The sequence below is a fragment of the Rhinoraja longicauda genome, chromosome 16 (genome assembly GCF_053455715.1).
Source record: "Rhinoraja longicauda isolate Sanriku21f chromosome 16, sRhiLon1.1, whole genome shotgun sequence".
Classification (NCBI taxonomy): Eukaryota; Metazoa; Chordata; class Chondrichthyes; order Rajiformes; family Arhynchobatidae; genus Rhinoraja; species Rhinoraja longicauda.
The window spans coordinates 39,237,719-39,263,667 of NC_135968.1; the positions used below are offsets into that span (position 1 = coordinate 39,237,719).

At 41.7% G+C, this 25,949-nt stretch overlaps 1 protein-coding gene across 3 annotated transcripts in view; it reads right to left on the reverse strand.

The window, feature by feature from the left end:
• Positions 1 to 13,024: 13,024 nt before the first annotated feature.
• bnip3 (BCL2 interacting protein 3) overlaps positions 13,025 to 25,949 on the reverse strand; it is a 30,264-nt gene continuing 17,339 nt past the window's right edge. For 2 of the 3 annotated variants that reach the window (XM_078413657.1, XM_078413659.1), the window contains 5 exons: positions 23,650 to 23,812; positions 19,862 to 19,946; positions 17,138 to 17,244; positions 15,553 to 15,702; positions 13,025 to 14,359 (listed from right to left, as the gene is read on the reverse strand). In XM_078413657.1, the coding sequence (XP_078269783.1) occupies positions 14,314 to 14,359; positions 15,553 to 15,702; positions 17,138 to 17,244; positions 19,862 to 19,946; positions 23,650 to 23,812 (551 nt within the window). In that variant the 3' untranslated portion in view covers positions 13,025 to 14,313. The remainder of the gene's footprint in view (positions 14,360 to 15,552; positions 15,703 to 17,137; positions 17,245 to 19,861; positions 19,947 to 23,649; positions 23,813 to 25,949) is intronic. The other variant, XM_078413660.1, reaches the window with a different exon arrangement.

A 25,949-nucleotide genomic window follows, 5' to 3' on the forward strand; every position in this document is an offset into this window, starting at 1 on the left:
GAAATAGCTTTCGTTGGCGTAGTCAGTATTTATTCGTTGGCATAATCAGTATTTATTGTCTGTCCCCAGTTGCCCTTGAGAAGGTGTGTTTAAGTACTGCTGTAGTTCTTTTGAGTGAAGTTCTCCTATAATGTTGTTCGGTTGGGAATTTCACAATTTAAGTCATGATATGATGAAGAAATTGTTTAGTTCAGTTTAGTTTATTGTCACTTGTACCAATGTAGAGTGAAAAGTCTGAAGAAGGTGGCTCGACTCAAAATGTCACCCATTCCCTCTCACCAGAGATGCTGCCTGTCCGTTGAGTTACTCCAGCGTTTTGTGTCTATCTTCGGTTAAAACCAGCATCTGCAGTTCCTTCCTACACAAAAAGCTTTTTTTGTTGTGTGCTGTTCAATCAGCAGAAAGACTATACATCATTACAATCAAGCCATCCTTAGCATACAGATGCAGGATAAAGGGAATAATATTTAGTACACGATAAAGTCCAGTAAAGTCAAGAGTCCAGAGTGTTTTATTGCCATATGTCCCGGATAGAACAATGAAATTCTTACTTGCACAACAGTTAATGTAAACATAGTAATCTGTAAGCAATATAATAAACAAGAGAGAAAAAAAAGTTCAGTGTATATATTTACACATACTCACAAATACACATATATATAAACATAGCACAAAAAGTAAGGAAATTTGTGTTTGGTAGATTATTTCTTTGTTGTAACAATGCTTCTTGGCAATAAATCTTATACCGTTGGAAAGCCTGTTTATTTCCCTTTTAAATGGTGCTACATTTGTAAGGAACATGCATTTGTGGGATGAGCAGCAGAGCTGAGTATATGGGTTGCGCCCATGAAAAATTTGCCAAATCTTCTCTGCCAATGCCAAACAGCTTATTCTGCTGTTGCTATTGACTCTTGTTTTGAGCTTCTGGTACCCCCAGATGCTGACAATCAGGTGCCTGATTGGCACCTGATTGGCAGCATCTGTGAACATGGGCCCTGCTACAGTGGTCAGTAGGTGTCTGCTCCAAGAATCGGCATGCCACGTTTGACTGATCTGGATAGGGCCCGTGCGATAGGGCAACTTCAAGCTGGTGTTCCGCAAAATCAAGTTGCGGCATTATTTGGAGTGAGCCCAAGTACCATCTCCAAAGTGAAGGCCAAGTTCCATATAACGGGGGATGTCAGAGACAGGCCGCGAAGTGGGCGTCCCAAGAAGACGACACCCGAAGAAGACCGTTTCCTCACCCTGTCAGCACTTAGGAACCGTAGGCTTTCTTCTACAGATTTGCAGTCAAGGTTTGCAGGACGATATGGCCGACGGCTCTCTGCCCAGACAATTCGGAACAGACTGCACGCAGCCGATCTCCGGTCTCATAGGGCTGCCAGGAGGCCTGCCATGACTGCCCTTCACCGTCAGGCCCGTTTGCGCTGGTGTCGGCAACACGTGCACTGGAACCTGAACATGTGGAGGAACGTTATGTTCAGCGATGAGTCCAGATTCTGCCTACGGCAGTTGGATCATAGGGTCAAAGTGTGGAGAAGACGCGGAGAACGCTATGCTGATTGCTGCACCGATAGAGTAACATCTTTTGGTGGAGGCAGTGTGATGGTGTGGGGCGGCATCTCCCTCACTGGATAAAACGAGGCTTGTCATCATTGGAGGCAATCTCAATGCAGAGAGATATCGAGATGAGATTCTGCAACCAGTGGCAATCCCATATCTCCACAGTCTGGGACCGAACTCTATCCTCCAAGATGACAATGCTCGCCCCCACAGAGCAGGGTTTCTCAGAGACTACCTCCAGAATTTGGGAGTGGAGAGGATGGAATGGCCTGCCAGCAGTCCTGACCTCAACCCCATTGAACACTTGTGGGATCAGCTTGGGCGTGCTGTTCGTGCCAGAGTGACCAACACAACCACGTTGGCTGACTTGCGACAAATGCTGGTTGAAGAATGGGATGCCATCCCACAACAGTGTGTGACCAGGCTGTTGTGGCTGTGTATGGTTCTTCCACACGCTACTGAGGCTCCTGTTTATTAAATGAATAAATTGTTAAATTGCCAAATGTCTTGTTTCTTCAGACTTCAATCATCCAATCCACCAAACAACACCGAACAAGAGTCAATGGCAGAATAAGCTGTTTGGCATTGGCAGAGAAGATTTGGCAGATTTTTCATGGGCGCAACCCACATACTCAGCTCTGCTGCTCATCCCACAAATGCATGTTCCTTATAAATGTGGCACCATTTAAAAGGGAAATAAACAGGCTTTCCAACGGTATAAGATTTATTGCCAAGAAGCATTGTTACAACAAAGAAATAATCTACCAAACACAAATTTCCTTACTTTTTGTGCTATGTTTATATACATATACATATACATAAATATATATATATATGATCTATATAATTTACACACACACACACACACACCCCTACACACACCCCATACACACACCCCTACACACACCTACACCTACACACACACACCTACACACACACCTACACACACACCTACACACACACACCTACACACACACCTACACACACACACCTACACACACACACCTACACACACACACCTACACACCTACACACACCTACACACACCTACCTACACCTACACACACCTACACACCTGATTGAAGATTAAAAATGGCAAGATGGTTCTTAGTCATGATGCGGTGTGATTTGAAGGGGGATTTGCAGGTGGCATTATCCCATGTGCCCTCTAAACTTATCCTTCTTTATAGCAGCCATTGTGGAAACTGGAAGTGTCGGAGCAGCATTAGTGATATATATTGTATATTGTAGATACAACATTCAGACAGTGGAGGGAGCAAATGCTTAGGATAGTGGATGGAATAACAATCAAACAAAAGACCGACGCAAAAAGCTGGAGTAACTCAGCGGGTCAGGCAGGTCAGCTGGAGAAAAGACCCGAAATGTCACCTATTCCTTCTCTCCAGAGCTGTAGCCTGACCCGCTGAGTTACTCCAACTTTTTGTGTGCGTCTTTGGTTTAAACAGTGGGGCCAGCGAGGCAGCCACATGCTGGCCCCACTGTGCCATCTCTAGGTTGTGTCACAGGTTTGGGAGGTGCGGTCATAGTTACCTGGGAGAGTACCAGCGCTGCATTTTGTATCTGATGCACACTGAAGCTGCTATGTGCTGGTTGTAGATGGAACGTATGTTTAGGGTGATTTATCAAGTGAGGGTTCTTTGCCCAGGATGGTGTTGATTTTCCAGAGTGCTGTTGGGCCAGCATCAATCCGTTGAAGACTATGTCATCACACTCCCAATTTGTACTTTGTAGACGGTGGAAAAGTCAAGTCTCTTGCCACAAGACATCCAACCTTGGAGCCATGGAATTTATATAGCTCGTCCAGTCCAGTTTCTGGTCAATGATGATTCTCAAGATGCTGATGGTGGGAAATGTAGTCGTAGTAATGCCATTGAATGTTAATGAACGTTAATGACAGGGGGCCAGATGATGCTTTGATGGTCAACACCCAGCATAATTGTGGTGCGAATTTTTACATGCAGCTTATCAGCCCAAACCTGCATTCTTCTAGATTTTGATGCTTACTGAAAACGTAGTGCTGGAGGAACTCAGCGGGCCAGGCAGCATCTGTGGAGAGAAATTGAGCATTTTGGGTCAAAACCTTTCTGCAGGACCTTTCTGTAGGATAGACAGGAGATAGCTGGTAGAAAGAAGTGGGGGGGGGGGGGGGGGGGGGGAGTGGAGCAAGAGCTGGCAAGTGCATCAGGTAAGAAGAGGTTCATCGGCAGATCTGCAAATATGAAGAAGGGTCCCAAGCTGAAACGTCATCTATCCATCTCCTTCCACAGATGCTGCCTGATGCGCCAGGTTGCTCCAGCAGTTTGTTTTTTTGCTCAAAATTCCAACATCTGCAGTCTCTTCCATCTCTATTTTGCTGCTTGCGAATGGCTGAGGAGAGGCAGGGGGAACACTGTGAATCATCAGTGACCAACCTGGCCTTACGATGGAAGGGAGGTTAAGGATGAAGCGACTGAAGAAGATTTTTATTTAGATTTAGAGACACAGCGCTGAAACAGGCCCTTCAGCCCACCGAGGCCGCGCCGCCCCGCCCCGCCCAGCGATCCCCGCACACTAACACTATCCTACACCCACTACGGACAATTTTTACATTTACCCAGTCAATTAACCTACAAACCTGTACGTCTTTGGAGTGTGGGAGGAAACCGAAGATCTCGGAGAAAACCCACGCAGGTCACGGGGAGAACGTACAAACTCTGTACAGACGGCGCCCGTAGTCAGGATCGAACCTGAGTCTCCGGCGCTGCATTCGCTGTAAGGCAGAAACTCTACCGCTGCGCCACCGTGCCGCCCTAAAGATTGGGCCAGAGGAACTCCTGAAGTGATGTTCCGGGGCTGGGATCATTGACCTAACAACCAACACCATCTTCCTTTGTGCTACAGTATGCATGGCTCCAACCAGCAGTCTTTGCTCTTAAATGTTCATTCAATTCAGTGTTCTCAGAACAGCTCGATGCCACGCTTGGTCAAATGCTGCTTAGATGTCAGGGATACTTATCCTCATCTCACCTCTGAAATTCTGTTTTTTAGTCCACATTTGTGCCACGGCTATGGTGAGGACTGGAGCTAATAGTCCTTGTTATCGCTTGATAGCACTGTTGTTGACAACTTCCAGTACATTGCTGATGGTTGAAGAGACTGACAAGTGTATTTCTGGTTTGGATTTGTCCTTCCTTTCTTTGTGGACCAGACAAACCTCGGCAATTTTCCACATTTTCCAGTGGATGATAGTGTCGATGACAATGTTGTAACTGCACAAGAGCAGTTTAGCGTGAGGTGTGGCTAGATCTGGAGCAAAGATCTGTTGTCTGAGTCGTTTTTCTGTCCAGTGCTCTAAGCCATTTCTGGGTAACATGTGCAGTGAACTGGCTAAGGACTATCTTCGGTGGCAGTGGGGACATCGAGTAAATTGAGGTGCATCTGTGTGAATATGGATGCGAATAGTCTATAGCGTATTGAATCTATCAAGACTGTTAAAGATGGGACTGTTCTTGAAGCCTTACCTTGCCCTTAACTGATTAGTTACCCACCATCCTTCGCACAGAAATATAGCAGGACTGCAGAACTTTGATCTGGTCCATTGGATATGGGATTGTTTGGTTGGTCTCCTGCATGTTATTTAGCATTTTTATAATACCATATTCAATCCTCACCTGGTTGACACGTTATTACCTGATGCTGCCCTCTCCTTGATCGGACTTTGCTGGCTTTACCTTGCACTAAACTTTATTCCCTTATCACGTATCTGCACACTGTAAATTACTTGATTGTAATCATATATTGTCTTTCTGCTGACAGGATGGCATGCATCAAAAGCTTTTCACTGCACCTTGGTACATGTGACAATAAATGAAACTGAACTGAACTGCTATCAGCATGCACTTTTAGTTTGCTCATATTATTAGAGACAATCTTTTTGCCGATGGTGGATTGAGGAATATGCTGGGCCATGCGTTTGCAGTATTTAATCAAATGAAATATTTTAGTTCTTGGTGTCATGGGCACGTCGTGGACACCCATTCCCAAGCTATTTGACCTGTTATGAATCTATCCCAGAAAATAAAGTGCTGGAGGAACTCAGTGGGTCAGGCAGCATCACTGGAGGATGGATGGCTGAGGATTTTGGTGGGGACCCTTCTCCAGACTGATTGCAGTAGAGGGGAGAAAGCTGGAAAAGAGATGGGGACAGCACACAGCCTGAAAAGTGATAGATGGAATATGTAGGAAGGAACTGCAGATGCTCTCCAGAGATGCTGCCTGTCCCGCTGAGTTACTCCAGCATGTTGTGTCTATCTTAAGTGAAAGATGGATACAGGTGAGGGGGAGTGGGAGCGTTTGATTGACAAAGGCTAGAGATTAAAAAAAGGGTGTAAGATAAGGAGAGAAGAGGGGTGAAATGTGAAGCCAGAAGGAGGGATACACTTGGAAGGGAAGATGCAAAGGGAAAAGGGAATGGGGGGGCCTGAAGGGAGAAATGGACACACACCTGGATCGGCCACAGTGAAGAGTGGTGGGAGAAAAGGAGGGAGTGTTACCTAAAATAAGAGAATTCAATGTTCATACCGTTGCATTTTTAAGCTACCCGAGAAGGTTACGAGGCGGTGTTCCTCCAGTTTGCGTGTGGCTTCACTCTGGCAATGGAGGATGCACAGGGCACAAAGGTCGGTGTGGCAATGGGAAGGGGAGTAAAATGGTTAACAAATGGGTTATCCAGCAGGCCTAGGCAGACCGAGTCCAAGCATTCGGTGAAACGGTTGCTTAGTCTACACTTGCTCTCACTGATATAGAGGAGGACATTGAATGCAATGGATGAGATTAGAGATGAATCTATCCCACTAGGCACAAATTTATTCAACCTAATAAACTGCATGAGAGTCTACTATAAACCAGGCTTGCGTAATATAAATTTAATCTGTGGTAGTGTCAAATAGAAAGCAAAGAAATGAGGGAAAAATAACTAAAGTCTGCTGTCATGCATGCAGGAATACTGAACCAACAATCACATATGGATTCAAAATGTCTTCAGCTCTAGATCAATAAGGCAATGTAGTCACAATCCTGGACAAGAAGACAGCCCCACTGTTTACATGGTGATTAACAAACAACGCATTCAGCGAGATTCATTATAACATCCAGAACAAACGATTTCCATAAGGTAAACATAACTGTGCCTGTGTTGAAAAAGTATTGATAAAAAAGAACCCAGGACTTGCTGAGGGAATGAAAGACTGATAAGAATAGCAATAGCTAGAAAACAAAGTATACTCTTTGTTCACATAGCATGGAATAGCTTGCCCTATGTGAAGAAGGGGCTGGCTATACTGCAAAGGCAAGTTAGTTACAAACCTGTTGCGATAAGCTGGTCTGTAGGAGAACAATGGCGCAGTCAGGTTACTCATGGCACGCTCTGGTTATGGCATCTTTTTAATCAGACAGGCTCTGCCGCAGGTGGGAAGAGGCGCATGAGACTGTTGTAAAAAGATAAGGGAAAAGAAAGAATGTGCACATGTAAGATGTGCAAATAGCAGCATGGCCAAGATAAGGCACAAATAAACAAGATATGGCCGTTGAGCAGAAAGCACCTGGAGTTATCAAACAAGGGATTTTAATAATAGCTGCAGATGATTAATCTGGTTGAATTACAATAACAACTAAAGAATAATTCACAGAACACAGTATAGTACTGCACAGGAACAGGCAGTGGTCAATGATATCGGTGTTCACCATGGTATCATGTTATACTGCACATGGCCTCTATGTCTCTCCCCCCCCCCCCCCCCCCCCCAGATAGATGTGTATATCTAAATACTTCTATTGTATCTGCTTCCACCAGCTCCCTTGGAAGTGCATTCCAGGCACCTGTCACTTGGAGGGATGTGTGTGTTTGGCCTGCACCCTGAATCTGGCTTACCTGTGGGGCCCTGTCTCTCTCCTAAATACAGCTCAGATCAGGGCAGCACACCAAGAGAATCTCATACAGCATTTTAAGTGTCTTGAACAAGTCAGTTTATTCAGGCCTTGTTGCCTTGTCACTGGAGAGCGTTTTTGTGACTTTATACCATAAAGTCACAAAAACCCTCCACTACTTTATAGTATTGACATTACAACAGTCGCATGCGGATTCTACAGTTTCACAATAAATCAACAAGATCCTGTTCTTCTTAATTGGGGATTGTGACCACTACTAACAGGAATTCCCTCATCCTTCTTGTAGCCAACTTCTCCTTTGACCATCTCTGTATAAAGAAAGATTTGTACGCCTGCAGTTCTACTTTTATCATATCTTGCTTATCCTATGAATAGATCTACATTCTAACTCCCATACCTAACTATCTTTGTTCTAATTAACGTCCCTCGTATGTGTAGGATAGTGTTGGTGTGTGGGGACCGCTGGCCGGCACGGCTCGGTGGGCCGAAGGACCTGTTTCCGCACTGCATCTCTAAACTAAACTAAAACTGTCTTGTAGTCTATGCACTTATTTACTCTAATTAATGCATTGATCTTTTCTAATGTGATCATTAAATTATCTTTAAGTTAGCCTAAATTCCTGTCATCCTTTTCCAGAATGTAAGGCTCATGGGTTGACCACGTTACAAACTTTCTCAATTTTCTTATGATTCCTGGAGGTTCCTTTAAAGAGCCTCTCTTTATAACTCAGTCCCAAAAGTATCCTTGTGAATCTTCTCTGCACCCTTTATAACTTGATTGCACCTTTCCTCTAGTTGGGTGACTGGAACAGTACACAGTATTCCAATTGTGGTCTTACCAATGATTTGTAGTTATAACATGACTAACTCTTGTACTCACTGGGCCTGTACTCGCTGGAGTTTAGAAGAATGAGAGGGGATCTCATTGAAACACACACAATTGTGAAAGGTTTGGGTAGAGTGGATGTGGAGAGCATGTTTCCATTAGTGGGAATCTAGATGTCAAAGCCTCAGAATTATAGGATGTTCTCTTAGGAAGGAGATGAGGAGAAATGTCTTTAGTCAGAGGGTGGTGAATCTGTGGAATTCTTTGCTACAGAAGGTGGTAGAGACCAAGTCAGTGGATAATTTTAAGGCAGAGATAGATTCTTGATTAGTACGGGTGTCAGAGGTTATGGGGAGAAGGCAGGAGAATGGGATTAGGAGGGAGTGATAGATCAGCCAAGATTGAATGGCGGAGTAGACTTGATGGGCCGAATGGCCTAATTCTGCTCCTATCACTTATGACTTACTCTGACTGATGAGGGCTAGCATGTCTAGTGACTTCTTCACCATTCTATCTACCTGTGACACCATTCATGAGGAACCATGTATCTATCCGTACTCTGAGTTTCTCTGTTCCACAACACTCTCCAGGGCCTTAACTGTGCAAGTCCTGCCCTGGTTTAACTTTCCAAATTCCAACATCCTGCGCATGTCAGGGTTAAATTGTATAAGCCCTTTCTTGACCTACTTCCCCAGATCTCGATCCTATTGTAATCCTAGATAATGCTTTTCACTGCATCAGCAATTCTGGTATCATCTGCAAACTTACTAACCATGTTAATTATGTTGTCATCCAAACCGTTAACATAGATGACAAACAACAGTGGATCTGCACAGATCCCTGTAGCACATTACTGGTTTCAGGCCTCTAACCTGATTACCATCCTCTGACCAGTTGGCCAGCTCATGCTGGATCTCAAGTGATCTAAACTTCCTGCCGAACCTACATACAAAGCTCCATCAAAGGCCTTGCTAAAATCATTGCAGGCCCCCCCTCAGTCACCTCTTGCAAAAACTCATGAGACACGATTTCCATGCTGACTTGCCTTTCCAAATGCTGGCATCCTGCCCCTCAGAATCACCTCCAATAACTTTCCTACTTCTGGTGGTGGGTGCACTGGCTTGTAGATCCCCAGCTTAATCTTGCAGACCTTCTTAAATAAATTCACAAGATTTGTCACCCTCCAATCTGCTGCCTCACCTGTGGCTAATGATGATGTAAATATCTTTGCTGGTTCCCCCACAATTTCTTCCCTAGCTTCTCACAATGTCCTAGAATAATAACAGTGAAGCCCCAGGGATTTATCCACCTTACTGGGCGGCATGGTGGTGCAGAGGTAGAACTACTGCCTTACAGCACCAGAGACCCGGGTTCGATCCTGATTATGGGTGCTGTCTGTACGGAGTTTGTACATTCTCCCCGTGACCTGCGTGGGTTTTCTCCGAGATCCCGAGTTTCCTCCCGTGCTTCAACGACATACAGGTTTGTAGGTTAATTGGTTGGTATAAATGTAAATTGTCCCGAGGAGAGTGTTAACGTGTGGGGATCGCTGGTCGGTGCGGACTCGGTGGGTCGAAGGGCGTTTCCGCGCTGTATCTTTAAACTAAACTATTATACCTTAAGGCCCCCGGCAACTCCTCTTTTGCAATGTGAATATATCCCAATACATCTCTCAATTCCTTCACCTTTACAATAACAGGGTGATCAAAACTGAATATAATACTCTAAATTTGGTCTCACCAATGTGTTATACAACTGTAAAATTACCTCCCAACTCAATACTCTGATTGATGAAGACCAATGTGCTAAGTCTTCTTGACCTCCCTAGCTAGAGTCTTGCAGAGTTTTATGTGTAATTTATGTTTTTATGCTTTTAACTGAGTCCCTGTGCCTGTATTGCTGCTGCATCAAGATTTTCATTATACCTATACTTCACTGTACTTGTGCATAAGACAATAAAACCTGACTTCCTAATCCTGCCAATCTATCCCCTCATTCTAACAGGGACATGCTGTCCTTGAACTGTAATCTAACTTTTATAAGCTTGCCAGTTGCCAGATGTCACTTTACTCATAAACAGCCTCGCCCAATTGAGTTAGTTCCTATTTACCGATTTCAAAATTTGCCTTGCCCTAACTTAGGACCATTTGTTTGAATAACTATTTCAAAACTAATAGAATGAACTTGCTAGTGAATAGCATCTTGTTACTGGAATTTAAATGAAGTCTGAAACTTCAATTAAGTAATACATCAGGTCCTTTTGCAGTCAGGCAAAACAATATTTGCTATTATTTTTTAATTAATATTTAGGTGTAATGGTATACTGCTGACGATTGTTTGGGAAACAAACATGTAAATAAGCTTCTTAACAGAAATTTTGTACTTGAAATAAATGCAAATTATTGACAGTAATTCAGAACCATATTATCAGGTTCAAGGTATTGTTCCTTAATGAATCCTCTTTGTATAATCTATGGTTCTGTTCCTTGTGCATGCATTAGTCTCAGCATACTCAAGTCATTGCCATGATTACAAATGTGCACTCAAATGTGAATTCACCAATGGACGATGCAAGGATGTCATAAAGGACGGCTATATAACAATTTTATCCAATCACCTGATTTAGTAGTTGTATATAGGGCATGAGTATCAGGATGTAAGAGGATTATGAGAAGTGATAAGCATATATTATTGTGGCGACCTCGTAGTGGTTTAAATATTGTGAAAGAAATTATCTTTTATGGGTGTCTTTAATGTAACATGCAGCTTGTGTAGGAAGGAACTGCAGATGCTGGTTTACACCAAAGATAGGCACAAAATGCTGGAGTAACTCAGCAGGACAGGCAGCATCTCTGGAGAGAAGGAACGGGTGATGTTTCGTGTCGGGGGTCTCGACCCCGGAACATCACCCATTCCTTCTATCCAGAGACACAATTTTTTCAGTTTATTTACAGATTCTATTAAACAACTGTATTTGAGAAAAAAAAAATCTACTTTCCGAAGGATATTGGAATTCAGTCAGAGTTGTGAATCTGTGGAATTCTCTGCCTCAGAAGGCAGTGGAGGCCAATTCGCTGAATGCATTCAAGAGAGAGCTGGATAGAGCTCTTAAGGATAGTGGAGTCAGGGGGTATGGGGAGAAGGCAGGAACGGGGTACTGATTGAGAATGATCAGCCATGATCGCATTGAATGGCGGTGCTGGCTCGAAGGGCCGAATGGCCTACTCCTGCACCTATTGTCTATTGAAGCATTTCACCTTCTAAAGGACCTTATTCCATGTTTGAAACAGTGTTTTGCAAAGAAGTTTGTAATGAAAATGTACACGCAGTATTCCTGTAGGAGTGGTTTAAAAATTGATTTTGCCACTGTTCATTTGCAAATATCTATTTGAATCTGCTTTAAGTTGCCCCAACTCATTATCCAATTACATCTAAAGTGCACTTCTGTACTGATCAGCGGTTATAAATACTGTTTAGTTGAATACGTTCCGATAAAGGGTAGGATATACAAGCTGATAGTATCTAGAAAACAGCTCCTGATGTACAAGCTGTGCGTTAAAGCTTCCCCTGAGGTTGTTCACACTACACAGGGAGTTGATGATACAGGACTGCAGTTTTCAGGTACAAACCAGATTAATTTACAGTCCATCTCCCCATAGTCCATCCTCTCAATCTTAACTGGAAATTAAAATATTTTATTAGTTTTGAATCCTTGCCAAAAGGAATGAGACGACACAAGTGAAAAAGTTCACATCAACATTATGACGAATACAAAGCTCATGCTTTTACATAATGTGTCTGCGCACTGCCCAACCATGCATTTGAAAGTTTTCAGCAACTTCTCATACGTCACGTTATGTGGCTAAGGGTGCTGCAGAAGCAGATGTCGTGAGAGTACAAAAATGTTGATTATTGCAGGCAAGTATAGCAACCCTGTGAGAGTGATTATTTGATTAATTTCACTGGATAGATCAAGCTTTGCTTATTAGTTCTGATTTTTCTAACATAAAAACTCAATGTTATTAAAAAAAAATCATTCTATAACCACAAAGCTTTTATTATATTGTAAACATTCATTAGTATATGCTACTTCTATATTAACTACAAGCATGAAACATAATGGCATTTGTCTAAAATGGGACTTTTCTGCTCAAAACGTTTGCTAAACACAACAAATCTGACGATTTTTTAAAAAAAGCTCTGATCCAATTATCCCCATATCCAGTTGTTGTTCTCACTACTTTAAAACATGCATATTTGTAGCAGACACTTACTTTGGCCAAAATGCAGTCACATTTTCACCAAGATTCAAATTTTGGTGGTTAGAGAATTAAACTCTATTTATTGCAGACCAAAGCAATTGTGTTTACTTGCTGATTCTTAACTCATTAAAGGTAATCAAAGACTTTCAGCAATTAATCTGCAAGGAATTTCCCGAGGCTCCAATCGGTACTACCATTCAAAAAGGTTTAATATCCTCAAAGCATTACCTCTAGAGGTGATCAAACTTTTGAGTGTACTCCGCTGCTGGCCTTGCCGCTTCAACCTGGGGTTTCAAGTAGAAAGGATTTGATACTAAAAGACCAAGGGAACCAACCGATTTTGATAACCATTAAATATTAAACCCTCTCTCTGACAATACAATACAATTTCTGATCAACAGTCACTCAAAGCAAACCAATGGAAAGCGATTTTTAAAATATTTTATTCATACTATTACATTATACATGGCATCACATTAAGCAAGTCATTATATTTGCAATAATGCACCAGTTACAAGCGCTGGGGACTATACTCGCTTGGATTTTTGCACGACAAAGCTCTTTGTTAAACATGGTCTGATTTTATAGATTGCTAATGATTCCTTTACTTACACTACTTGTATCTACATTCTTATACTTAAGTGAATTCTGTCATCCAAAAATGTAAAAACCACACTCAGATTTTCAATTATCCTTCAGCCAGGCGCGTTCCCTTCATTGATAACCCTGAATAATTCACTAGCTTAATTTGTTGCAAACATATTAAACACCTCTAAACACAATGTAAATCTAAATGCATTAGGCGGAATTATAAAATTCATATACAATACAGTAGTTATTGATGAGATGATGTCTTAGATAGTATATTTAATGTATTTCATCACCAAGAAACCCAAATGCAGTCAATGATAAATGTTTACCAGAATCCAACTCAGATGGAGATGTACATGCAACACATGATATATTTAACATATAACTGGTTTTAAAAATTCAGAACAACTTCCCAAACTGTAAGATCTATCATAATTAATCTTACCGTTTAAATTCCAAATGCCCATACAAGACACCAAGTTAAGAAACACTCCAGCATTCAACCAGAACATTGCCACATAATCTTTTATTGGTTTCATGCATTTCAATACGTTCACAGCTGCAATTAAATACGACATATCTGACCCTTCACATTCTCTTTTTCACTGGTGGAAAGTAGAATTATCATACAAAGTGCTCCTTTTCATTATTGGTTACAATTGTTATCTCAGGAGTTATTGATTCTTCACTGGGTGGATTTATAGAAGTATGGATATAAGCATTCACGGCACAGCCTCATCCACTCCTGGATAAAGGTAAATCTGAAAATTGGATGCTTCATCAAAGGAGATCCATTAGACGTGCTATGCTGTTAGCTTTTCATCAAACTTTAAAATTATATATTTCCACCATCAGGTAACTTATTTCACATTTTTTGTCATGAATTGCAATTTAATTTTCACCAAAATCAATAAATCTGATATTTATGGTATTTGCAGTGGCTTTGAACAGGTAACCTTTTATCTAGTTAGGTAGAAGAATGGGGCTAATCAACTATGAACACAGTACGTAGTATTGTAATCACTTAAAAACAAGTAGCTACATCATAGTCAATGGCCTCTTCTCAGAGAATTCTTCATAGGATCTGCTACATAATCATACGGAAACACTGTCGATGGAATATCCTTAAACGGCACTGGACGGAGTACTTATGCGCCGGCCTATATAGATTCTAGAAAGAAAAAAATGTTGGTCAGAGAAATTTCCAGCTAAATCCTCACATGTTAATCTAGTATCACGCCTATCAAGATAAATGATTCAATGTATCTCGAGAGTAGCTCAGGTCGCTATCATCCAGTCTGAGGCCATTGAATGCCCACATTTCTAAGGTACAGTGATGATACTTCTATTCAAAGGAAAGACAGAAGGAACAGCAGCTTTTTATGTAGCTGTTTTCAGTTACTGGGTAACAACCAAGAATAGTTTGGTGACTGCTGGAGAGACAGTTGACGGCACCGGGGACAGGATGGGTTAGCACCCCAGTCTGTCTTTTGTGAGAAAGAAACCCAATAAGCTACGGAAAGGCCTTGTGCCACCAGGCAAGAATGAAATGCTTGGAGAAGGAGAAAGAGGTGCAGCGCACAGGCCCTGAACCTGGTGATCCCAGCGCATCCAGAAGATGTATCTTTCACATCGACACAAGATAATCCACTCGATATGTTCAACATGAAACACTGGTTAAAATAAAAAGATTCAAAACCAAAAGGTGACAAATAAAATCAATAGTTCTACATCATATTTACATCAAGCCTATCCTAAAAATCATACTTAAGTGGGTAGATGTTAAACAAACCTCAAAGGTTAAGGGAATTAACAGTTTTTTTGCAGTTTATAATAATTTATTTATTTTCTGGAGCCTGAAGAAACATGAGGGTAGAAATGTTGCACTTTCGATCACAATTATAATGAAAACACGGGGAATGGTTTCCATACATTTATCAAAGTTTGGAAAGGGAATGGAGTTTGAATGCAGGGACATAGAAACAGAGCAAGATTCCACAATCAATCAGGTGTGGTGTTGGACAAGGTGTGCTGTGGATACTTTTTAAGCATACGGATTTTAAAAGATACAGGCTTAAAGTTCAAAGAAGAGCAAGAAGTTCATCAACTTATCAAAGGAAGTAATTTCAGCCTAAATTTTTAATTATTAAGATCAAGAAACTGATGTTTATGGCTATAAGAAAACAAGTTCTGAAGCTGAAGTATCAAATGTGTTAAATTCAGATTAATTCATTAAAAGAACCTAATTTCTCCCAATGAGAATTGCGGATTGAACAATTCCTACAAAACATATGAATCCGTGCAGTTAATGGATCCAAATGTAACTCTATATTTGAATAAACAGCTAATTGGGTGACAACTTACCCCAAACCAATGGCCAATATGTGGGAGATGAGCAGTGAAGGCAAGAAGACTTTCAGAAACTCAGTTGAGAAAATACCGCCTTTTTTCATGACACCGGTATTCCTCATACTCAGAGTCCCAGTGCGTTTTGGGTGTTTGAACTGGAATTCCCTAGTTCAGAAGTAGAAATTTTAGGTAGAGTTGTGGTGCTAAAGAAATGTCAAGGTTGTCAAAATCATGGAATGCCACAACACTCAAGCAAGTCATTTGAATCATCATGTGTGCAATGGATATTACCATACAAATCATCCATTAGCTTAACTGTGCTGCCTTCTCCCTCTACCTAAAGTACACAAGAAATAGAAACCTCAGTAAACTGCATGGTACTTCATCCTGTCTAGTGAGATAATAGCTGGTTCAGTACTGCTTTCCTACCATATCACTTGATTCCCTCACTCTGTAAGTTCTCTCAACTTCAGTCGTGTACATGCACAAAAGACTTTGTTTTGACAGCAACAACATTTACCAACACAAGAACAGTTACTATTAAGCAATCTCACTTTGTAAACCCAGAATCTAAGCTAGCAAACCCAAGCTGCATTTTCTCAAAGTCTGCCCTTAACTGCTCCAAGCATTCCTTGTGGCAATGGGTGCTGCTGAAGGGTCTAATAAGAAGGAATCCCTTTGTCCCTCTCCCAGTGTAGAGACTCTAGTCTCACGGAATGATAATGTGATGGAGTGAAGTGGGGTGTGGAGGGTCGGGACTCAGTAAATTGGCTGCCAGCAAGAAGTGACAGTAGTGAACCATGCGTGTGTGTATGGTGGGGATGGAAGGTGTGTGTCAGGTGGGGGTGGAAGGAAGTGTGTGTGTGTGTCGCGTGGGGTGGAAGGAGGCGTGTGTGTATGTGTGTTGGGTGGGGGTGGAAGGAGCAGTCACCAGGGATGAAAGGTGAGGGTGTATGTGTGTCTGCGTGTGTCTGTCGAGCTTTGTTGACCTCCCAGCGGAGCGAGCTGTCCGTCAAGGAATGTTGCCGACTGGCCCGCTGCAGGAGTACGTGCTGAGGGACGCACTGAAGCTCGGTGCAGCCAACGCCAAGGCTCTGTGGGGGAGGACCACAGTCTAGGGTCCTTCCGCTGCTGGACATGGGGGGCAGGGTGTGGTGGAGACGCCCCTCCAAATAAGGGATTCTGCGATTCTGTGTAAATTTTGGTGTAAATTTGGGTATTGAACGTGTAACCTCCGGAAATGTCGGATGGGGTTGTTGAAAAGAAGATGTTTTGTAAATATTTATTACTTGAATAAAGTATTTTTTGATATATTTTTAAAAAAAGGGAGGGGTGGGGGGCAGTGACTGCGGATGGCAAGCTTACTTTCTTATTCCGCTTTCACTCTAACTACTTTGACCATCCACTGCAGGTTCCCTAAAACTAACCCACTCTTGAGTTTCCTGCATTTTAGGGCAACATTACAACTCCTCTTTTACTTTCCCTCTTTCGCATTGTCCTAGTTTTGCTGATCCCCTATCCATGGATTAAGTTGCTAAGAACAGTGATTAGATGAGGAAATGACAAATGACGGATACTAAATCCAAGTCTATATACTTACTTTGGAGGGATATTTTCTGGTCTGCTTGACCAATCCCATATCCAGTCAGCATTTTTCTTCATTATATTTTCTACCTCCCTTTTTCTTTCCAGATAATCTTCCTCAGACTACATAGAAAAATCATGAAAACATCACGGAATGTAATCACAGTTGTCTATTTTTTGCACAAATCATAATTCATGTCACATCTTTGTAGAAGCAAAATTATAATATTTACACAAGTAAATATTTCATTCTGTGTTTCTCTAATGTGGAGGCAAAACCACCTTCCAAACAACTCCAGCAACTTACAAGATGCTCCACTTGGACTGTCTATTACAGACACTTTACACAGAGGAATTTTCAATCATAATTTTAAAGAAATTGCTTAGGTTAAACATAGTTCCAGCATAGCTAATTATTGTAAATTCATTCTACATTCCAATTACAATAACTCCCAATCTTCACAAATTAATTGAAATTTTGTTTTACCCAGGCAATCATAATCATTTATCTGAATTAATAACATCCACATGCCAGAGTCTGTCGGAGGCAGGCCCTTTAGCTAACCTAGTTTAAACCAACTACAAAACAGCTACTTACACTAATTTGATTTATTCTCTCCACCTCCACATCAACTCCCCCCCCCCCCTCAGATTCCCCCATTTGCCTACTCAATAGAGACAATTTACAGTGCTTAAATAACCCACTATCCTGCGTCTTTGGGAATGTGGGAGCAAACTGTAACATCCAGAGGAAACCCAGGCAATCACAAGGTGAACGTGAAAAGAGGCAGTACAAACGTGTGAGGGTCAAATCTGGATCCCTGGAGCTCTTGGTAGCTTCTGCTAATTATGGCATTGTGAATACCTGTTTTATGCCATATATCTAATATCAACAAAAATAGTAGAGGGCATGGTAGCTTTCCTCATCCAAGACCTTGAGATGGACAATGGCATCAGGTGTTAGAAAGGGAAAGTTCACTTAATTCAAATAGTCTACTAAATCAAAGTCAATCTCTCACAAGAATGATTAGACTGCATTTGGAGTACTGCGAGTAGTTTTGGGTCCCTTATACGAGGAGAGATGTGCTGGCATTGAAGAGGGTCCCAGAGGAGGTTTACGAGAATGAACATGTATATGATGAGCATTTGATGGCTCTGGGCCTATACTTACTGGCGTTTAGAAGGATGAGAGGGGATCTCATTGAAACTTACTGAATAATGAAAGGCCTAGATAGAGTGGATGTGGAAGGCTTTTTCCACTATGTGCCTTTAGAAAGGAGATGAGGAGGAATTTCTTTATCCAGAAAGTGGCGAATCTGTGGAATTCATTGCCAGAGGGCTGTGGACGCCAAGACATTGGATATTTTTTAAATGTAGATTGATAGGTAATTGATTAGTAAGGGTGTCAAAGGTTATGGGCAAAAGGCAGGAAAATGGGATTGAGAGGGAAAGACAGATCAGTCATATTTATCAGGCACATCCAAATGAACAGTAATCCAATTATATATATATATATAAAACACATAATACATACATGTGCACACACACACACAAACGTGTACACACACACAAATACAGAGCAAACAATTGTCCAGCTTACCTTGGATACCATGTGCCTTAATATTTTGGACCAGCCTACCAAACAGGACCTGCCTATGCTCATTCCTGGGATGAAGTCTATTTTATGTGGCATGGCCAAGCAAGTGAGAAGAAAGACAGGCAATCTTATCAATACACACAAGACCCTGAGGAGATGGATACCGTGAAGCAGTTTCTTCTTTTGGGATAGCTATACTGATGAAATATCGGAAGCTTTAACTCTGTTTCTCTCTCCACTAGTGCTGCCTGCAAGGCTGTGAACTGAGGTATATTTTCAGAATAAGGGAAAATATCCATTTAAGATGTAGGTGGGGAGAAATGTCTTCTCTCCCAGTCTTGAATTTTTGGTACATTCTAACACAGACATTTCTGGAGGTTGAGTTATTGAATATAATCAAGGATCAGATGTACAAATCACTGGTTTAGAGAAAAGTCAAAGGTTATGGAGGAGAGAGGAAAAAGTGAAGATGAAACCAAACTCAGATCAGCTATGGTCACAGTGAATGGTGGAGAGGGTTTGAGAGACAACCTGATCCTACTGTTTAAGCTCATATCATACCTATGGTTGACTGGTTGTGTAGCACAACTTTGCATGCAATGCCAGAATCAAGTTATTTTTATTCCAGCTAAGATTGCAAAATTATTTTAACTGGTTTAGAATCTTACCACTGGAAATAAGGCAAAAAGATAGTCTTTCATTCATTAAAGTGAGAAAATTAAAATCAACAACCTAAACGAGATTCTGCATGATTGTGTTATTGTGAATTTCAGTGTTGCTAGTGTCATGATTAAAAAAAAACTGCTACACGTCCATTTTTACTTTCTGAAGTGTGCTAATTATTTGATCAATCTGCAAATTCTAGAACAGATTGAAAACAATTTCAAATTGGATGTTAAAGAATGTGTTATCAATTTATAGACAATAGGTGCAGGAGTAGTCCATTCGGCCCAGCACCACCATTCAATGTGATCATGGCTGATCATTCTCAATCAGTACCCCGTTCCTGCCTTCCCTGACTCCGTTATCCTTAAGAGCTCTATCTAACTCTCTCTTGAAAGCATTCAGAGAATTGGCCTCCACTGCCTTCTGAGGCAGATAATTTAATTGCAAGAGTGAAGGAATAGTTTCAAATTCTCATACCTGTGAACTGTTTTTCTCCCCAATACTGTGCGCATCCATCTCTGAACCACAGCGATTTTGATGTGGAGTCAAGGAACGTGGAGGGCTTAAAAAAGAATAAGATGAATAATTCGAAATTTACAATATTTTTGGTATCAGCTACATTGGAAGTGTAAAACAAAAGGCACTTGAAAGAAGGATGGTGATCTGGTACTGTGTAATGAGGAAGCGTTAATTAATAACTTTTCTTACGCAAAGAGTTATAATACAGTAAATCCCCGCAATAAAAGACCTCTTTATAACGGATTTTGGTTATAGTGGACCAAATCTGTTGTAGATCCAGTTTGTTGTTTCATGGAGTGACCACTTGGTGGATGGAGCAATTCTTGGTTGTTTAGTTTCAGGGATACAGGTACTATACATTGATGTCGCTCTTTCTTTTATTGTCCTTGCTATTGTGCTAATAAAAGCATTTTTAATACTTTGGAGAATTAGACATTTCAATAGTGATTTTTTTTTAACCATTTGAGCTTAGTTTTATTGAGAGATACCATGTGGAAACACAGCAGGTCAGGCAGCATCTCAGGAGAGAAGGAATGGGTGACGTTTCAGGTCAAGACCCTTCTTCAGACTGAAGAAGTCTGAAGAAGGGTCTCGACCCGAAACGTCACCCATTCCTTCTCTCCTGAGTTGCTGCCTGACCTGCTGAGTTACTCCAGCATTTTGTGAAATAAATACCTTCGATTTGTACCAGCATCTGCAGTTATTTTCTTACACTACATGTGGAAACACAGAGTGTGTGCTGACTAGCGTTGTTAGCATCTACCTGCTTGAAATCTTGACAAAGCAACCTCAACACCTATCCCACTCAGAGCAGCCACAATAGCTTGGTGATCCCCTAAACCAGGCTTTAAAGTACCTTTTCAGTATATGTGCAAAGTTCTAAACAGCTACTGTATCATATTTCACATGTTGCGTAGGAAAGAACTGCAGATGCTGTTTTAAATGAAGGTAGACACAAAATGCTGAAGTAACTCAGCGGGACAGGCAGCATCTCTGGAGAGAAGGAATGGGTGACGTTTCGGGTCGAGACCCTTCTTCAGACTGAAGAAGGGTCTCGACCTGAAACGTCACTCATCTTTCACACATTCTTGGTCCTTAAGCCATTGTCCTGTAAAACTACTGTAATCATTTCCCCACCATTTTTCAGATTGCAAGTGGTTAAGATGGTAACTACTTTCTATCTGAGTGTCCAATCTTGAGCATTCTACCTTGGAAAGAATGGCAATGCCATGAAGTAGATAAAGAATAAATTTCATTGGGATCTCACTGTTGAGAGTTTTTAGTTCTGTAGAACATGGTGAAATTAGGGCTTGGTTCATCATGATGTAGCTCGATGGCAGAAATATCACCACAAAATGACGGAATACAAATCTGGATAAATAGTTTTACACAGCGGATTATTAAATCACAGAAGGACATTTTTTCAGATGTTCAATTGCAAAGAACCTAAGATGAATTTGTGAGCCAAAGCACTGACCTAAAAAAGATAATATCTTGTTAAAGCAGTTAAGATAAGCATGAAGCACTATTGTCTGGAGACTTGTTAAGGGGTTGATTGCCACATATAATGCTTGGTTGTGCTCACTAAAGAAAAGGCTGCATACTATTTTAGTAACTGTTCCAAAGTAAAGAACACCAGGGTTCTTTGCTTAAAGTACTTATTCTATCTTTATTGCCTCATCTCACACCTTTAGTCTCTCCCTTATCCCTCCGAATCCCCCTTTGCACCCTCCCCCCAATCCACCTGCCCTATCTCCCTCTCGTCTTTATTTCACTCTTCACCTTCCTTTCTTATTGGATTACACCATCAGCAGCACTACTGTCTCTATACATCAGAAGATATTGCTACCCATAATGATGATCCCAGCTGATCCTTGAAAATAGAACATTAAAGCACAAGAACAGGCCCTTCAGCCCATAATGTCTGTGCCAAACATGATTCCAACACCTTCTCTTATCTACCTGTGCATAACTCATATACCTCCATTCCCTGCATATCTATGGGCCCATCCAAAGGCCTCTTAAATGCCACTATGAAATTGCCTCAATCACGCAGTGGGTTCCAGGCATTCACCAGCCTGCGTAAAAAAGTTACTGAGCACATCTCCTTTGAACTTTGGCCCCATCACTTTAAACCCATGCCCTTTAGCATTCGATTTTTCCATCCTGAGAAAAAGGATCTGACTGTCTACACTCTCATCATTTTTTTTTTTTTTTTTTTTTTTTAAATTTATTTCAGATATAGCGCGGAAACAGGCCTTTTCGGCCCACCAAGTCCGCGTCGCCCAGCGATCCCCGCACACTAACACTATCCTACACACACTAGGGACAATTTTTACATTTACCCAGTCAATTAACCTACATACCTTTACGTCTTTGGAGTGTGGGAGGAAACCGAAGATCTCGGAGAAAACCCACGCAGGTCACGGGGAGAACGTACAAACTCCTTACAGTACAGCGCCCGTAGTCAGGATCGAACCTGGGTCTCCGCGCTGCATTCGCTGTAAAGCAGCAACTCTACCGCTGCGCTACCGTGCCGCCCTTCTATACTTTTATATACTTCTATCACATCTCCCTGCAACGTCAGGTGTTACAGAGAAAACAATCCAAGGCTGTGCCATATCTCCCTGTAATAATACCCCCCAATGGCAGAAACTTTCTGATAAACCTCCACATCATTCCTTTGATGAGGCAACTCGAATTACACGCAGTATCCCAAATATGGCCTAACCCAAGCCCTATAAAGCTACATCATGACCTCTTGACTCTTGTACTCAAATGCCCCAACCTATGAAGGCAAACATACCATATGCCTTTTTTACCACTCTATGCTGTAAGTGACATTTATATTCCTCTGCATTCCGTGCGTCAAATTTAAGCATATTGTGGAAAATCTAACTTTATAATTCTTATTCTTAATTGTGTTTGATTTTTTGTTGGTATTACTTTTACTGGTGTATTTTAAAATGGGTAAGGAATTCAAAATAACATCATCAACCAAATCCAGAACATTTCTACCTGGATGGAACTTTTTCTACTCTGGCAAATTTAAGATGGGTAGCTTTCAAATGATGATCTCAAATGGGACTTCAAGATTGAAATCAAACCACTCCGATATGTTCATTAATTTAACAGATTAGTTGAAAGAAGGAATTATCTGTTAAATTACTAAATTACACAACTTTGTTGCCAATATTTGGTTTGGAGGAATATGGGCCAAATGCAGGCAGGTGGGACTAGTGTAGCTGGGACATGTTGGCCGGTGTGAGCAAGTTGGGCCGAAGGGCCTGTTTCCACATTGTATCACTCTATGATTCTATAAAATAGACCACATTGTTGGCAGAGACAAACTGGTATGGTATTCAAATTTTAGCTCTCAAGATAGACTTTTACCATTGATGTGCCAATAAGAACATTATGTTTCAAATTATTTTCACAAGTGGCGCCACATGGAATAGCAGATGCTAATTTCCAAAAAAAGACACAAAGTGCTGAGTCGCAGGCTGGGCACCATCTCAGCTGGTCGGGCAGCATCTCTGGAGAAAAGCGATGGGTGACGTTCCGGGTCGGGACTCTGTCGGAAGAACGGTCCAGACCCAAATCGCCATCTATCCTTGTTCTCCAGAGATGCTGACTACCCACTAATTTGTTACAGCACTTTGTGTCTTACTTTGCAATGTGATTGATTAAAAGCTTGGAGTCCCATTCACTCCATTCATTTTCCACAACCAATATCTTGTATGTACCTGTCACAATGGGAACTCCCTCTGGAGCTGGTACGACCAGATTCATGTTGAGCATCTAGAAGTATTCTTTCCATTTCTCCATTGAGGATGGAAATGGGTGCTGGAACCTGCTCCTGAGCTCCATTTTGTATGCTGTTACTATAGTGCAACTCTACCCAAGAACCTGGATGAATTAAAGGGAAAATAAAACGGTCAAATTTGCATGCAAATAACCAGTGATTAAGCAACTGAATAATGTGCGACACTGTTCATGGCAAGTTCTACATTTAAACTATGAGGTCAACAACAGTGTTGATGTTCTTAACATTTTCAGCCTCTCATTACTGAGGTCTGATGTTCCCACCTGCTCTACACAGGCATCAAAGAGTAATGTGACGTACTTCAATGACCACTGACCGGTGGCACTAATGTTCGTTCGTGGTGATGAAGTGCTTTGAGAGGTTGGTTCTGGCACATATTAACTCCTACCTCGATAAGAACCTGGACCCACCACAACAGGTCAACGGAGGATGCAATTTCTCTGGCTCTCCACTCTGCACTGGACCACTTGGACAGCTGTTGTTCATAGACTACAGCTCGGCGTTTAACACCATCATCCCCTCATGTAACTGGGTCCTCAACATCTCATCGTTAGACGTCAATCAGTGCAGTTTAGTGATCTGTTCTGGCCCCAAAACATTGAGTTTATAAAGCAAGCTACTTTCTTTTTGAGGTGAATCTGCATGTCACCGAATATTCTATCCAACATATACAAGTGTACGGTGGAGATCATGCCGACAGGTTGCATCACGGCCTGGTTCAGAAATTCAAATGCACAACAATGAAAGATGCTGTGGAAAGTAGTGGACATTGCCCAGTCCAATATGGGTGCTGATGCCTGCATCATCCAAGTGATCTACAGGAAGCATTACCTCAAGAAGGCAGCTAATATCATCCAAAACCCACGCCGTCTTGGGCACGCTCTCTATTCACTGCTACCAGCAGGAAAAAGATACAGGAGCACAAAGTATCACAAAATGCTGGAGTAACTCAGCGGGTCAGGCAGCATCTCTGGAAAGAAGGAATGGGTGGCATTTCAGGTCGAGACCCTTCTTCAGACTGAAGGGTCTCGACCCGAAACGTCACCCATTCCTTCTCTCCAGAGATGCTGCCTGACCCTCTGAGTTACTCCAGCATTTTGTGATACCTTCGATTTGTACTAGCATCTGCAGTTATTTTCCTACAGGAGCACAAGAACAGTTAACTCCAGGTTCAAGAATAGCTTCCTTCCAGCAACCATCATTTTCTTGAACCACCCTGAGCAACCCTAATTACAACTACAGCTCAGCGTCAAATCACCACGAATTTTGCACTGCTTTGGTTGCTCTACATACTTTGGTTTTGTACTAAATGGTCTAGTTTACACAGAATAACTGATTATTTATGGCACATTATTTTTTTGGTGTTGCTGCATCTAATATGTCCATAAAGCTTCAGCAAGTAAGAATTTAATTGTCCTGGTTCATATGACAATTAATCACCCTTGACTCTGATCATAACCATCACAACCCCCCTCCATCGACTCCTTTAAGTCCAGGCTCAAAACCTATTTATACTCCCTAGCGTTTGAGGCTCATTGAGGAGGCGCTGTGAACTGTTTTGTATGTGCTGTTATGTTTGCGAGCTACTGTATGTTTCATTTTTTCCTTAGTACCTAATCAGATGTACAGCACTTTGGTCAACGTGGGTTGTTTTTAAATGTGCTATACAAATAAAATTGACTTGACTTGACTTGACAATACCAACCAGTGGATCCCACAAACACCCAACCCTCCCAATAAAGGCACTTGTGTAAGAGTGTTAATGTGATTTCCATCTTAAATGAAGTGTTGATTCATTATAACACAGCTCCACTGCATTGCCATGCAGCACTCAGATGATTGTCAGCCCTTAGTGGGCACAATCCCAGAGGCAGTCAGATATTGGTAGCATGGGACAAGAGGAAGGCTGAAGGGAAGAGGGTCTTTGCAGTTGTGCAGTCTTGCATTTCCTCCTCCAGAATCAGCTACCCTCCTGGAAACACTGTCACCTTGGCCTCATTCCTGTCAAGTCTAGAAAATAATTAAGCTAAATTTAACGTTATTTTCTGATTTGTTACATTTATTAAACTGCAACTATTAATTTGAGCAGATTATAAACAATTTAGATGCATTTGAGCAATCTTCAACGAGCTTTGAGATGCTTGTGATGTCATAAAGTCAGTCCTTCAACACACAAACAGGCCCTTCAGCCCACAACATGCTGACCCCTTTTGCCCATCT